At 41.2% G+C, this 16026-nt stretch overlaps 1 protein-coding gene across 4 annotated transcripts in view; it reads right to left on the bottom strand.

Annotated features, from left to right (window-relative positions):
- Cdc14a (cell division cycle 14A) overlaps nt 1-16026 on the bottom strand; it is a 152396-nt gene that overhangs the window by 69573 nt on the left and 66797 nt on the right. For all 4 annotated transcript variants that reach the window (XR_016535909.1, XM_090334273.1, XM_090334272.1 and 1 more), the window contains 2 exons: nt 8723-8789; nt 5150-5212 (listed from right to left, as the gene is read on the bottom strand). Coding sequence is in view for 3 of the 4 variants with exons in the window: in XM_090334273.1 (XP_090190399.1) it covers nt 5150-5212; nt 8723-8789 (130 nt within the window). In the remaining variant the exon portion in view is untranslated. The remainder of the gene's footprint in view (nt 1-5149; nt 5213-8722; nt 8790-16026) is intronic.

The following is a 16026-nucleotide window of genomic DNA, read 5'->3' as shown; positions in this document are numbered from 1 at the left end:
AAAAGTGCATTCCTTATATATTTCTAACTTGGAAACCAATTAATGAAAGCCAAGGGAGTTGGGCTCTATTACATAAATTCAAATGTGCTATAAAGACAGGCACTTTATTGCCTTCGAGTAAAGTCAATATTTGGATTGTTTGAGTTTAAATTAAGTTTCCACATCCTTTGGCTTTAAATAATTACCAAAGTCTAGATTATTAATTTAGATCTACTTCTGAGCCAGATGTCGTGGAGGAGGAAAGCACTTGGCCTCTGTGAGCAGGAAGAGGGAGAGAGGCCACGGGGCAGGGTGGGAGTGGTAGGAGTGCGACGCTCAGGGCACTCAGTAATCCTAAAACACAGGCAAGGCAAGGAGCAAAACTCAAGCCCAAGTTTTCGATGCCATTTAAGGGCAAAAGTGTGTACAGCTAGATAACATGAGGCCCTGCAGAGCAGCAGAGTAGCCAGGAAGTAGGTGGCCCATGCCTGTAATCCTAGCTACTCAGGAGACTGAGATAGGAAGATTACGGTTCAAATCCAGCCTAGGCAGGGAAGACCATGAGACTCTGATTGCCAATAAACTACCCCCCCCCCCAAGAAAAAATGCCAGAAGTGGAGCTATGGCTCTACTAGCCTTGAGCAAAAGAAGCTCAAGTACAATGCCCAGATCCCTGAGTTCATGCCCCAGAACAGAGAGGGGAGGGGGGAGGGAGAAAGGGAGAGAGGGAGAGAGAGAGAGAGAGAGAGAGAGAGAGAGAGAGAGAGAGAGAGAGAGAGAGAGAGAGGAACAAAAGAACTACGGAGTATCAGGGGAGGGCAGAGAGAGAAAGGACAGGTAAAGCAGATGGAGAAAGATGGCCAGAGAAGAGAGGAAGAAAATGCAAGCCATAGCACCTTACAAAGTTAGGAAAAGAAAACTATGTGTCCAAAAGGAGTGAATGGCTGCATGGGAATTCAGGAGACAACCTCAACTGTTAAGAAAATTTGTGTTGGCAAGAGAAGAAGTTCCAGTAGAATTGTAATGGTGGAGGTAAGAACAGAATTCATTCTGGGGTTCTTCTCAAAAGAGGCTTGAGGCAAGAGAATACACAGGGACTATACAATAATTCAAGAAAGTGCAGGGGGGATTGCTTGGGACAGGGTAGACCTCAAATTATGTTATAGACATAACCAACACAGTCTTTAAGTAGCACACTGATGGGCAGATGTGCAAACAACTGAGGCAGCTGCAGAAAGAAGCGCGTGAAAAATCTACCAGATGGCTTCAGGGCAATGCTTCTAATCTTTCTCCTAGTCACGGGGGAGGCACAGGCGTGTAAACACTCTAGGAGGGAGGACGTGCCTCCATGACTACATTCTGGGGGCCTGCTGCACCCCAGGACTGTGGCTGGAATTCACAATCCAGTGCAAACAGTGTGCATGTTTTCCAGGTCACAGCCCATGCCCACGAGAAGCCACTGGAACAAGCAGTGCCCAGATGACATTCTGCAAATGGAAGTCCTACAAATTTCCATTGCTCTGCAAATTTAAATCCAAAGCAAAGCTCTGACACATCGTACATCAGGTGTCCAGTGAGAGACCTAACAAACTTTACTGGTCTTCAAGGTATATGCTCTAAGACAGAAATCAGTTGTCTGCCCAAACAGGTCAGTGTGACACTTTACACAATCAAAAGCATCATTAACCCTGAAGGTGGCTCTCATTCACATAGTAAACGCCATTGACACAAAGACCTGGCCCTAGATGACAAAAACGAGCAATTTATGTTGCAAACAACTAGGAGCTTGACTTCAGTGCAGGGGACCTGCTCCTGCCCCTGAGCTTTTTTTTGTTTGTTTGGTTGGTTGGTCATGGGGCTTGGACTCTAGAACTCTGGGCTTGAGCACTGTTTCTGAGCACTTCAGCTCGAGGGTAGCACTCTATCACTTTGAACCACAGGGCCACTTCCAGTTTTCTGGTGGTTAACTGGAGATAAGAATCTCACAGACTTTCATGCCCAGGCTGGCTTTGAACTGGGATCTTCAAATCTTAGCCTCCTCAGTAGCTAGAATTACAGGCAAGAGCCACTGACACCCGACCTCCCTGAGCTTTTGTGATCAAGACCAGTGCTCTAGGACTTGAGCCACAGCTTTTTGATGGTTAATTAGAGACGAGAGTCTCATGAACTTTTTGGCCTAGGCTGGGTTCAAACCACAATCCTCCAAGAAACTCAGCCTCCTGCCCAGCTAGGATTCTAGGCCTGAGCCACCAGCGCCCAGCCAGACTTTTCTTTGTTAGTCACTCTGGCAGCCTAGATTAGCTAATAATGAGAGAAAGCAACATCATTCCAAAGCAACGTCTAATCCAGTAAAATGTGTTCCCCACCCCCACCCCACGAGGGTTCCTGCAAAAATCAGAATGGATTCCGAATAACTCTTAGTCACTTTCTATTGAAAAGAAATCACCTGAGTTATCTTCAACTCTGTGATTTTATAACTATTCATTAGTTCATTCTAGAAGCACACAGACTTCCCTCAATGAGTGTGCTACGCTTCCAGTTACCTACTCCTAAGGACATGAGTAGAGCACTTGCTGCCCCCAAGTACCCATACAGTACACAGAAAATGCAGTCATGCAAACAGCAATCATGCAACACTGCATGTGATGATCTTCCAGACATGACTTAATGTGCATAGAGTGGGGGGTGGGAGGTGGAGAGAAGGGCTGGAAGGCAGGAGGAGGGAGCAAGAGCCTGTCCCCAGGCTCTGCAACAGGCCAGCTGTGCTGCCTTCTTGGAAACTACAAGATGCAGAGGTGAGAAAGGAGTGGGAACAGGCAAGGTTGAAGGTTAGGGGGGGAAAGCACAGCAAAACACTGCTGGGTTTGAGGTTTGCATTTCCATTCAGTCAGTGAGGAGGCCCAGAAGGACTTAAATTTGAAATCATAATATGATGGAATAATTAATAATAATAATGTGGACACTTGTATCTATGTCCTTTGTCCTGAGCCAATCTCTTACAATCAGTTTGCTGCCATCTTGGAACCCAGGAAGGATCAGACCACCTGTCAGCTGTGGGTGATCCTCACCCCACCTGACCAATCCTGAGACCACGTGGGGTCACCTCTGCCTGGCTCTAAACCTGCCTCCGACATGGGACTGTCTTAAGTAGGTGTACTTTTTCTAACCTCTTGCTCCCCAATTCTTCCCGTTTAACCTAAGACAGATGTCTCTGTCCCCTGACAATGGTTGAAGACATGCTGAAGCACTGTCTTCCTGCTGATATCATGTAATGAATCTCCTTTCATTTGGTATCTGGGTGGTATCTGCCATGTGAATGGGACTCCTGGACTTTGGATATAAGGTCTGAATACTCAGTTTCAAAATCACTTTCTAGTACAGCAATACTCTTTTGCCAAGGCCATTCTGATGTCCTGGAAAAGGGCAGCATGTCTCAGCAAAGTTTCCCACCCTACCTATGAAGAAATGAAATTAAAGGCAGCCAGGGCTTAAATACACTATCACATCTCTGAGCACACAGAATATTATTTAAAAGCTTCCTGATAGTGAGGCAAAAAAGATTCAACCAACTCTTCCAAATACATTCAACCATATTTCACAGTAAAATGCATATAGTCCAAAGCATTCAAAGGCCGGGTGCTGTGGCTCACGCCTGTAATCCAAGCTACTCAGGAGGCTAAGATCTGTGGATCACGGTTCAAGGCCAGCCAGGAACTAAAGAACATGAGACTCTTATCTCCAATTAACCACTAGAAAACAGGAAATGGGGCTGTGACTCAAGGGGTAGAGTGGTAGCCTTGAGCTGAAGAGCTCAGGGCCAGTGCCCAGGCCCAGAGTTCAAGCTCCATGAAAAAAAAAAAAAAAAGCATTCAAAGGCACAAATACAGGTTTGTTTGAAAGAAAATACGACTTTTAAAATAAGGGCCAGGAGTTTGGCCTAGTGGTAAAGTGCATGCCTAGCATGCATAAAGACCTGGGTTCAATTCCTCGCTACCACATACATAGAAAAAAGCCAGAAATGGTGCTGAGGCTCAAGTGATAGAGCTCTAACCTTGAGAAAACCCAAGGACAGTGCTCAGGCCCTGAGCTCAAGCCCAGGACTGGCAAAAAAAAAAAATCATAATAATAATAATAAAAGGCACAGGTACAATGGCTCCTGTCTGCAAACTCAGCTACTCAGGAAGCAGCAATCAAAAAATACAAGACCAGCCCAGGCAAAACTGCAACCCTATCCAAAAATATAGTTAAAGGGCTGGGAGTTTGGCCTAGTGATAGAGTGTTTGCCTAGCATGCACGAAGACCCAGGTTCAATTCCTTGGTACCACATATATAGAAAAGGCTGGAAGTGGTGTTGTGGCTCAAGTGGTAGAGCTCTAGCCTTGAGAAGAAGAACCCAAGGACAGTGCTCAGGTTCTGAGTCCAAGCCAGGACTGGCAAAAAAAAAAAAAAAAAATATATATATATATATATATATATATATGAAGCTTAAAAGGGCAGAAGGTATGGCTCAAGTGATAGAAGGTTTGCCTAGCAATCATGAGTTCAACTCCAGTATTACCAAAAAACAAAATAAAATAAAAGTGACTTACAATTCACTACTAAACTACACCTGGAAGTTATTTTTTCTTCTAAACTAAAAGCATGAAGTGACTGTCAAAAAAAGGTTTGGTGTGAAAAGCTGGCCCTGGTGGCTCACGCCTGTAATCCTGGCTACTCAGGAGGCTGAGATCTGAGGATCAGGGCTTGAAGCCAGCCAGCAAAGGCAAGATAGTCTGTGAGATTCTTACCTCCAATTAACTACCACAAAGCCAGAAAGTAGAGCTGTGGTTCAAGTGGTAGAGTGTTACTCTTAAACATGAAAGCTCAAGAAAGCAGTGGTGCCTATCCAGGCCCTGAGTTCAACCCTCTAGATAGGCACCAAAATAAAAACAAACAAACCAAAAAAAAAAAAAAAAGGTTGATAAGAGAATATATAGAGAAAAGGCATTTTTCAAATTAAAGGTTTAGTGAATTCTGGGCTCAAAAACAGAAACTAAAATAAATAAATAAATAGATAACTGCATGAATGTTTTTATTTAATAGCCACAAATTTGCTAATACCCAAGTGTTAGATGACCAAATAGTTAACCAACATGTTATTAAATGTTGCAAAAACTTCAAATGTACAAACCTCATAATGTTCATATTCATCCACATCAAATGTCTCAAAGTCAAAAAATCCATGCTGTAATCCCTAAAAGCAGAATTAGAATTAGTCTTTTCTCTTCACATTAAGCTAATATCTACTCATCCTTTCTAGAATTCTTCACTAGAAAATGATTCTCAAGAAAGGAACTCAGGCCATCCATATACAGCCCCCCAGAAAAGACAGTAAGAAAAAAATAGGCTCTGAGCTGTCTACTTCCCTTCCTTTCTCTTTATTTTTTAAATTTTGTTATTTTTTAATTTTTAAGAATTTTATTTTTCCTAATTTAGTTATTTTAATTTCCCATAGCACCTTGACAATGTTGAAAACAAATACAAATACAAGGATGCACTTATTTTAACATTTTATGCATGAGCATGTGCCACAACATTTTTGGGAGGAGACAGTTTTGACAATAGGACAAACTTAAGCAATGGACAAAATAGAAGGCCAGATAACTAGTTCTGACACCCCACTCCCTAACATTTGAGATATGTCACTCAGAAACACCTGAATCAGGATTTAAAACCAAAACAAAAGAAATAGATGTGGGCCTTTCTTTGCATATACTAATCAGTGTTCTCTGCCGTAAAACTGAAAATAAAACCATTTAATACAGCTTGTAGGTATCTGAGTTGCAATTTTTGGAATTGTGCACTTAAAGATTCATAAAAAGTTCTTAGCTTTCAAAAATTAAGTTATTTAATAATCAGGTAAATCTTAAAACAGAATTTATTGTCATCATGAAAACAAATTCAACTTCTTAAAATGTCCTCATTCACCTAATAAAAACTGACATGTCCAAGAGTCTTCCTCCAAGCTCAGACTACCTGTATCACCATATGCCAAAAAAGCCTAAAGTTAGGGCCAGGAGTTTGGCTTGGTGTTAGAGTGCTTGCCAAACATGCACAAAGACTTGGGTTTGATTCCTTAGCACCACATACACAGAAAAAGCTGGAAGTGGTGCTGAGGCTCAAGAGGTAGACCTCTAGCCTTGAGAAAGTCCAAGGACAGTGCTCAGGCCCTGTGCTCAAGCCCAGGACTGGCAAAAAAAAAAAAAAAAAAAAAAAAAAGCCTGAAGTTAAATTAGTGGCCATCAAACTAAGGAAATATAAAAAAATAGAAAAAATTCCATCATATATTATATTTAACAATTTACAAAAACTCCTCAAAAAGATTTACACTGCCCTCTTTGAGTTGAATATTCTGTTTCAGGATTGTTATTATTCCGCCCTTACACTGGTGAAGATGCTAACATTCCATTATCAAGCCTTTTGCAAAGAAAACCTGGTTATTTAAAAGATAAAGAAATGTGAAACAAGGGCCGGGAGTTTGGCCTAGTGGTTAAAAGTGCTTGCCTAGCATGCATGAAGACCCGGGTTCGATTCCTCGGTACCACATACATAGAAAAAAGCCGGAAGTGGTGTTGAGGCTCAAGTGGCAGAGCTCTACCCTTGAGAAAGTCCAAGGACAGTGCTCATGCCCTGAGCTCAAGCCCATGACTGGCAAAAAAAAAAAAAAAAAAAAAAGAAATGTGAAACAATATTCAAGCTACCTTAACTTTAGGAACCAAAAAGAAATTTGTGGGTCATGGGACTTGAACTCTGTCCCTGAGCTCTTCGGCTCAAGGTTATTGCCGTATCCCTTGAGCCATAGCACCACTTCCTGTTTTCTAGTGATTAATTGGAGATAAGAGTCTCATGTTCTTTAGTGTCCAGGCTGCCTTTGAACCTTGATCCTTAGATCTCAGCCTCCTGAGCAGCTAAGATTACAGGCATAAGCTACCATGCCCGGCCTTTCTCTTTATTTTTAAGCTGTGCTATGTATGTCTGTGCATGTACACGTGACACATAACTACATCTATGACCATGTCATCATATCAAAGTCAGAAAATTATTTCCCTTAGAAGGCAAAATGTGGCCAAGCTCCATACAAGTTTTCAGAACAAACTCATTGTCACAAAAATAGCCACAATAAGCCAATATATCTCAGTTGCATAGATATTAAACAACATATCAGACCCTCATCGGACAAAACCTCATCAGTATTTGAGTAGACCCCAACATTTGATGAAACAAGATTAGAGAATCTGTATTCACAAATAAAGTCACATTTTTCCTGTACAACAGGATGTTATAAATCTCTGTATCAAGCAATCAGTTACCAAAATAACGGGCAGAGATATTCCAGTGGGAACTCTCTGTTTCCAAAGTGTTATAATAAAAACAGCCTATGTCAGTTAGAAGGAAATATAAGATAATAATAACAGTAATAACAGTAAAATAATAAAAATGGTAACAATAAATAAATAAATAAATTACTTTTCCCCTCAGGCATGTCATCTAAATCCTACAATTATGAGCTATATGTTGAATAACCTCTTCATAAAAGCTCTTAACTGATATTACTGGAAGTGCGTTTCTGTTTGCAGGAGTGAGCTAAAATATTTTTAAACTCTGAAAATTTTAGAGATTAAAAAAAAAATCTTTCAATTTGAAATACCAAAATCAAAAAGGCACATGAACTCACTTTCTTAAAACAGATCAAAATTGGTTTTGCATAGCACCAAAGAAAAGAAATTTGAGCCAGAGATCAATGCTGATACCAAATTAGTGCAATTATCAATGCAATGGGTGATGTAACATCTATTTGTTGACTAATTATAGTTACTAGCTGTGTGTTCAAGGAGGAATGGTGGACTCAAATCCCCATGGGAATTACAATTTAGCTTGGACCATTTCTCAGCTTATAAATTAAATACGTTGCAAAAGTCTTTTGAGTTAACTTTTCCATTTCCTATCTAAAATAACTAAAGAGGTCTAGCTAATTGTTAGCATGCGTCAGATCACCTGGAGAGACTGTTCAAACACAACACTACAGCCTCCCACCTCCAGAGTTTATGATTCAGTCAGTCTGGGGTAGAATCAAGCAGAGACCAGTAGCTGAGATAATTTCCTGCCTCTCCCACACCAAGATCCAGCCTGATAATGAAGCTAAATGGATGACAGACACAGCAGGTCCATGAACACAAACAGCTAAAATGAGAAGGGCAGTCTCTCCCACTCCCTCTCCCCAGTTTGCCCTGTTGTCTGTATAGTTGTTCCTCCCTATCTGTGGGGGTCCATTCCAGAACCTTCCACAGATACCAAGATCTGGGGTGCAGCTCTTTTATATAACCCACACACCTTTCCCAAGTACTTTATATCAACTTGAGAAAACTTATAATACCAAATATGATAGAAAGGTGCTGTGTGTAAATAGCTAGCTGTTCTACTGTACTGTCTAGGGAATTCATGACCAAGTTTTAGGGAAGGGTTGCCTGCAAAGGTTTAGTATAGGCAGATGCAGATTTGTTGCTGTTGGTGTTTTCCAAATTAATCTTCCATCAGAAGCCCTCATAGAAACTAACAGGCCAACTGCACTTTACAAATCTATTATATGTCAGGAAGTTAAGCTTTGGCTTACTAACTCCCTCTCTTCTTTCTGACAACAATAATGTTGAGGTCAACCCTTTTCAAACTAAAGTAGGCCAAAGGCAGCGAGGAGAATTGTGATTACCTTTCTGATACCTTGTAAGCAGTCGAGGATGGTGAGATTGTAAGTGCAATTTCCAAAGGAAGCATCCCTATAAACATAAATAAACAGCATTAAAAGCCTGAATTCAGAGTATTCAGATGATAAACATGGGGTCAGGCAGAGACATGCTGGCTTGGCTTCACTGCTAGTGATAGAGGAAACTCAGGCAACCCGGAGCCTACTCACTAGTTCTGCCTGAAAACAGAGGCACTTCTGAAACTGCTTAGATCCAATAGGCAGATTGGATCTGACAGGAAAGGAGATTCAATCGCTCGAGTCCTAGAATCACACTGGCTTGGTATATGGGCCATGAATTTGAGCAATTAATTCACCTCTACAAGTTCTGGTTTCCTCACCTGTGAAATGAAGTCAATGATGATTACTAAATTCCACTGGACATTGGATTACATGGGGGGAAAAAAGTCCAGTCTTTCATACATGACACTGAACTGTTAAGGACAACTCTTACGAATTAAGTTGCTTCATTAAGTAAGGCATTCACTATGACAAGCATCTTGGCAAGAACATGATCAATATGCAAACATGGAAAGGTATCAGAATCTAGCAGCTGTTTTCAGGCATTAGATGTTCTTTCTCATCTACTAAAGAAAACAAACAAACAAAAAAGATAAAATGTGGTCATGACTTTCAATAATCATCTCAGAGTTATTGAGATCAAGTACCCTTCTAATGCACCAGGAAGTGTTTTCAGAATGATTGGGAGCAAAAATAAAATGTGGGGGAGGGAGGGAGAAAGAAACCTACAGTACCAAAACTCAAGGCTTTTTTCTTGACATTTTTAGAGCCACTTAGAAGGCCTGCTTTCGGCAACATAAAACTGAGTATCAAGTTCAGATCAGTTAAGCAAAAACTGGCACTGGAACTTTACACTAGCCCTGTTCCAAGGTGTCCAAGGCAGGAAACTTGACCTCTAGTCTTCCCACCCCTCTGCCAGGCCCCACTACTGACCCAAGAAACAGAGCTGTCAGGCCTTGACAAAATGAGATGCTACCAGAAAGGCTGGTCCAAGGGCACCCTCTGGAAAAAGCACCCAAAAGATGTCCCATGGGCCAACACAACCTTTCAAGAGCTGTCACATAGAATTAACAAAAAACCAAGTTTTATATCACAACCCATCTGAGGCAACTTGAATCTGGGGCTACTAAAGCCAGGAATTAAAGTTCAAGTTCATCACCTCTAAGTTTCAGCATCCTGAGAAGAGAAGCTAAAGGAAAAACAAATGAGTTAGCACAACAGTTCCACAGCAGTGCAACCCAAGTCTGGAAACCTCAAAGCTAACCTAAGTAAACAGGAGAGCTGATTTCAGGTACTGAAGCCTGGTTTCACAGGGAATTGTAGTGGGGTTTTTTGTTGTTGTTTCTGTTTTCAGTACTTTCTGAACTCATAGCCAGAGAAAACAAAGTCTTTTTTTTCAACTATCTTGTAAAGAAACAAATTTTAAGGATTATAACCAGGAAAAACAGAAACCCACCATAAACGGTAGCTTTAAATGGCACCTGTCTCTTTAAAGCAGGGGTTCAAAATCCTTGAACCACAGATCCAGACTGATAAAGGCTTACAGGCCCATATTCTCATTGCTATGGGCCCTATATTCTCATTATGTCTTTAAAGGCATAAAATTAAATACATAGGATTAGCAGCAAATGGAGTCAATTACATTTCATTAGAGTTATCCAAATATAGAGGCAATTTCTAATACTCCAACATGAGCTTTAAAATGAATACATAACAGGGGCTGGAAGTATAGTTCATGGATACAGGGCTTGCCTTGTGTACACAAGGCCCAGGCTTTGATTTCAATCCCATACCCTAAGAGGTCTCCAAGGGCTAGTAGCAGGTCTGATAACTAATAATTTTGAAGAAGTAATACATATATCTGCATATTATAGATAATATCTGTGTGCATATATATGAATGCACGTGCACACACGCCAGTCTTGGGGCTTGAACTCAGGGCCTGGGCACTGTCCCTGAGGTTTTCTTGCTCAAGGAGCACTCTACTACTTGAACCATACTGCCACTTTTGGCTTTTCGGTGGAACCCCTTTTCTACATCCATCCATACTCTTTCTAATACATTTTCTCTATTGCAGTCAGAGAGATACTTAGAAGAAAAAGGGAGAAAAATGAAGAAAAAGAAAGCAAATCTCACATAGATTTCCCATTGTTCTGAAGATAAAGTTCAAAACCTCCACTCAGCCAGGCACTGTGGGTTACCAGCCAGCTACGTGAAGAAGGTTCAAAATCAGTCCAAGCAAAACCTCCATCTCCAATTAACCAGCAAAAAGCCACAAATGAGAGAATAGTTCAAGTGGTAGAGTGCCAACCTTGAGTGAAAAAGCTAAGGGACAGCACTCAGGTCCTGAATCCAAGCCCCAGTACTGGCAAAAAAAAAAAAAAAGGAACCGAACCAACCACAGGGCCCTGTGCTACTTACCACCCTCCTACCCCTTCTGCAACTTCCTCATTCCTCCTCCTTCCCTCATCCTCTGGGCACATCCCCTTCACTGAGCTCCTCAGGTCACAAAACCTGTCTGTGAATCCCCATTCTTACTACCAACCTTTGCCCAGGTAGTCCTCCCCACCCCCCTCTCCTCCTCCAATTCCTCCTTCTCCTCTTTCGCCTCCTCTACTCCTGCTTCAGATCTCAAACAAAAATCAGGACTCTCTGGAGATCTCTAGCCGCACACTGACTAGATCAGGTCTCCAAACTTTTTCCCTCCTCTTTGGTCTTAACTACAGTTTGAAATTACATCCAAGTGTTCCTGTTTGGATGCTCTGTCCCAATCTAGAAACCACTTAAGATGAGAGGAGAGGAGCAAAGGCTTTAACACCCGCCAATGTCTCCTTCTTACCTGGCACAAAATATGGCATGAATCTGCAAGCTCACAGAAAATTTTCTACATTTTTTTTTTTTTTTGCTGGATCATGGACTTGAACTCTGGGCCTGGGCAATGTCCCTGAACTCTTCAGCTCAAGACTACCACCCTATCCCTTGAACCATAGCCCCATTTCCCATTTTTTAGTGATTATTTGGAAGTAAGAGCCTCACGTTCTTCAGTGCCGGGGCTGGCTTTAAACCACGATCCTCAGATCTCAGCCGCCTGAGTAGCTAAGATTATAGGCATGAGCCACTGTGAGCTGCATCTGGCTTCTACAATATCTTATTGTTATGTTTGTTAACTCAAGTAGCCTAATGTCTCAAGTCTCAGTAGTAGGAAGAGCTGTTTGTTTTGCATGGATCCCAAATCCCTTCAGCTGTCTTAAGATCATTTCCTTCTCTTCTCTCTGGCAGAGTTTGTTTGTTTTCTTTTTGGTCAGTCTTGGGGCCTGGGCTCTGTCCCCATGCTCTTTCACTCAAGGCTACCACTCTACTACTTAGAAACACTACACCACTTCTTCTGGTGGTTAACTGGAGATAAGAGTCTCATGGACTTTCCTATCTGGGCTGGCTTTGAACCGCCTATTGAGCAGCTAAGATTACAGTCATAAGCCATGGGCACTGGCTTTGGGCAAAGTATTAACTGAATAAAGCAGTGATTTCTTCAAGGTAATTTTTCTCTTCATTTTTCACATGGCATCAAATACACTGGCTAACCTCAGGTATTTAAAAAAGGATACCCAGAAGCTGGGCTGCTGGGTAGCTCATGCCTGTAATCACAGCTACTCAAGAGGCTCAGATCTGAAAGATTGCAGTTCAAAGGCACCCCCATCAGGAAAAGCCCATGAGACTTTTTAATCAGTGAAAAATCAGAAGGAAAGCTATAGTTCAAGTGGCAGAGAACTAGCCTTGAGGAAAAAAAAAATTAAGGAGAGTATCCAGGCCCTAAATCCAAGCCCTGGCACACACGCACGCGCACACACACACACACACACACACACACACACACACGCATGCACGCACGCACGCACGTGCACGCGAATACACAGAGACTACAGAGAACTATTAGGATTTCAATCACTATAATGTGTTACAAAAAGTTCTGAATTGTTTAGTGGTTTACCCTTCTATTCATATGTTCACTATGGGGACATGTGTTTTTCAACTTTCTCCTACAAGAGGGAAGGAAGTGTGCAAACCTTTTCTTGCCTGGACAAACTACAGCTCTTGTCCTCATCTGCAATGATAATGTGCCTGCGCATAATATGCATAACATTATTCTGTGAAGCTGGCAAGCGCACACCTGAGCACTGTGGCTCATGCCCGTAATCCTAGTTACTCGGAAGGTTACGAATGGGAGGATCTGGTTTTGAGGCTCCAACCCTCTCTCCACCACTGCCTTCTCAACTCATAGCTAAATCCAATGATGGCCAAGCTATCTGGGAGCCTGAGAATGGAAGGATCAAAGTTCCGCGCCACTCCCAGCAGAAAAGTCTATGAGACTCCAACTCTCTGGAAGGAAGCATGATGTGATGGTACCTGCTTGTAAGCTCAACCAGAAGCCTAAAAATAGGCAGATCTCAAACTCAGGCATGCCAGTATCAGATACAAGATCCTCTCTCTGAAATAACTAAAGATGCCCGGGAGTTTGGCCTAGTGGTAGAGTGCTTGCCTAACATGCATGAAGACCCGGGCTCGATTCCTCAGTACCACACACATAGAAAAAAGCTAGAAGTGGTGCTGTGGCTCAAGTGGTAGAGCACTAGTTTTGAGCTCAGGCCCTGAGCTCAAGCCCACAACTGTCAAAAAAAATAAAAATTAAAAAAAAATAACTAAAGATAAATAGGGCTGGAGAGATGTGGCTCAAATGGTAGAGTACCAGTCTAGGAGTTCAAACCCCAGTTCTACCAGAAAGTAAAAACAAAATAGAACTGGGAAGCACAAAAGTGCTCTTCATTCAAGAGATAAGGTAAGTCCCTAAACACTCCATGTTTCTAGCCATATATCTCTGATGAAGAATAAATCATGCGTCTCTAACCCCCCAGTGCAAAAGGGTAATGGTATAGCCGACAGCTGTCTATATACATTCCAATACAAGTTCAGCTCAGCCTCCAGCTTTACCATCTAAACTTCACTCACCCCAGGGAGGCTGTCTCTCTACACTTGACGTTTGGTATCACAGTCAATTGGACCACTAACTCCTGATAAAACTCCACATAGATATCATCTTGGGAAGAGGTCACTATCAAGAAATAGTTACTGAATAAAAACTGAATGAATGAATATTTGAAATAGAATAATCGGTATTTTTATTTTGGTTTTGTATTTCACAGAAAGGAAAAATGAGAGGCACCATCAACAATTAGATAATGAAACAAAAGGACCTGATTCTCTGGTGTCCTAAGTGCTCAGCTCAAGAACAGATTATTAAATATTCAAAAAGCCCAAGTCAACAACTGACAGCAGTGTTTACACCCCAAGAATAAGCAAATAGTTTCTATTTATAAAGCTGGTTTGGCATCACACCACTGTTTATAATCTAATAAACTAAGAAATCGCACAGAATGGAGCAACCTTGTAAATGTGAATGATGAGATAATGAAACCAGAAATGAAAAGGCATATTTACAATAAACAGTAAAGGAAGAATTGTGGCCATGACATTACTGAGAATGAAGAATGGAGAAGCAGCACAGTACCTGTAATGTGGAGACTACACTAAAGAATAAGATGAAACTGGCAAAGATTTGGAATAACTGTCATCTACATTTGGAGTCCCATGATTCTCTGTAAAAGGTCCCTTGATTAAAAACAAACAAACAAACCACAAAAAAAACCTCTCTGTTCGGGCAACATCACCCTAGTTATCAAAAGGCTGAGATCTAAGGATCACTATTCAAAGCCAGACTGAGCAGGAAAGTCCGGGAGACTTTTATCGCCAATAAATTACTGAGAAAGAGCCAAAAGTGGTGATATAACTCAAGTGTTAGCATACTAGCCTTCAGTAAAAGAAACTCAAAGACAGCACCCAGGCCCTGAGTTCAAGCCCCAGGACCAGCAAAAATAAATAAATACATTCTCTAGAGTTGGAGATATTCAAATATTTGGGGAGAAATAGGTTGGAAAGGCCCTCAAAGGTGAAGTGTAGGCACAGAGCTGAGCCCCATTGCCACAATCAGCAGGTTGTGACCTACGTGGCTTGTGTGTGTGCCCACAGAACAATGCCATGTTGGGCACACAGCTATGTTGGAGAAGTTGCTGAATGAATGGGTGAATGAATAAATCATCATTCATCAGTACCAGATTCATTCAGATTGGCCTGAACACCTATTTGCTACTGACCAACTTCAGCTACTGATACTTCAATACAAACAGATAAACATTTTAAGAACTCTTAAACCCTAAATGACATCTAATAGCACATAATAATCTAGCCCATCGTTTTCCAATAACAGGATATTTGTCACAAGATAGCCATATATAGTTTTCCTATTACCATATATTAATAAAATATATTTTAATACTATATTTGTTTAATCTAATATATCCAGAAAATTATCATTTTAGCACATACCCAACATAATTATAAAGATTTCACATCCACCTTTGGGCTTAAACCTTGTAAAATCCAATGTGTGTATAGCTAAAAGTTACAACCTATCTCACTTTTGGACTTGACTGATTTTAGCATATACTCAACAGTTCGTTCGTAGACTATGTAATATAATACTTGGAACCCAGATTATGTCTCTCAAATCATTTACAGAATTTTTCACAACTTCTAGTCCCCCCAAAAATCTACTGCTTATGTGTAACAACTATAGGAAAAAGAAAATGTTGCTTGCTTATATTTTTTTTAGGCCTACAAGATTAAACTGTGTATTATGAGAGTTGTGGAAAGAAGAAAGCCAACTCCTGAAAGAACAAAAACCAAATACCTTTATGGGTCAGGACCAAAGCCATTCGTGATCAGGACCTAACAAAGCAAAAAACTACACAGAATTCTCCTGCCTTACAGATCAGGCTACACACTCACCATTTTACTTATCTAAAGAAACAAAGTGATGTAAAAATTCAATTTTAGGTCATGGCTTCAAAGGTTACATAAAATCAGCAGGTTAGAATCTACCTAGAACTAACTACAATGGCAGAAAAACAAAGTACAAGCCACAGTCTAGGTTCTGATGTACATCAATTGGACACCCATCTAACCACAGCAATTTTTGTTTAAAAATAATAATAATGGGGCCCAGGAGTTTGGCCTAATGGCAGAGTGCTTGCCTAGCATGCATGAAGAGCTGGGTTTGATTCCTCGGTACCACACGTGTAGAAAAAAACCAGACGTGGGGCTGTGGCTCAAGTAGTAGAGCTGTAGCCTTGAGAAAA

This window comes from Megascapheus bottae, chromosome 6, assembly GCF_031878675.1.
Source record: "Megascapheus bottae isolate mThoBot1 chromosome 6, mThoBot2.hap1, whole genome shotgun sequence".
Taxonomy (NCBI): Eukaryota; Metazoa; Chordata; class Mammalia; order Rodentia; family Geomyidae; genus Megascapheus; species Megascapheus bottae.
The sequence above is the reverse complement of the archived record's forward strand: the minus strand, read 5'-3'. Positions and strand labels throughout refer to the sequence as shown.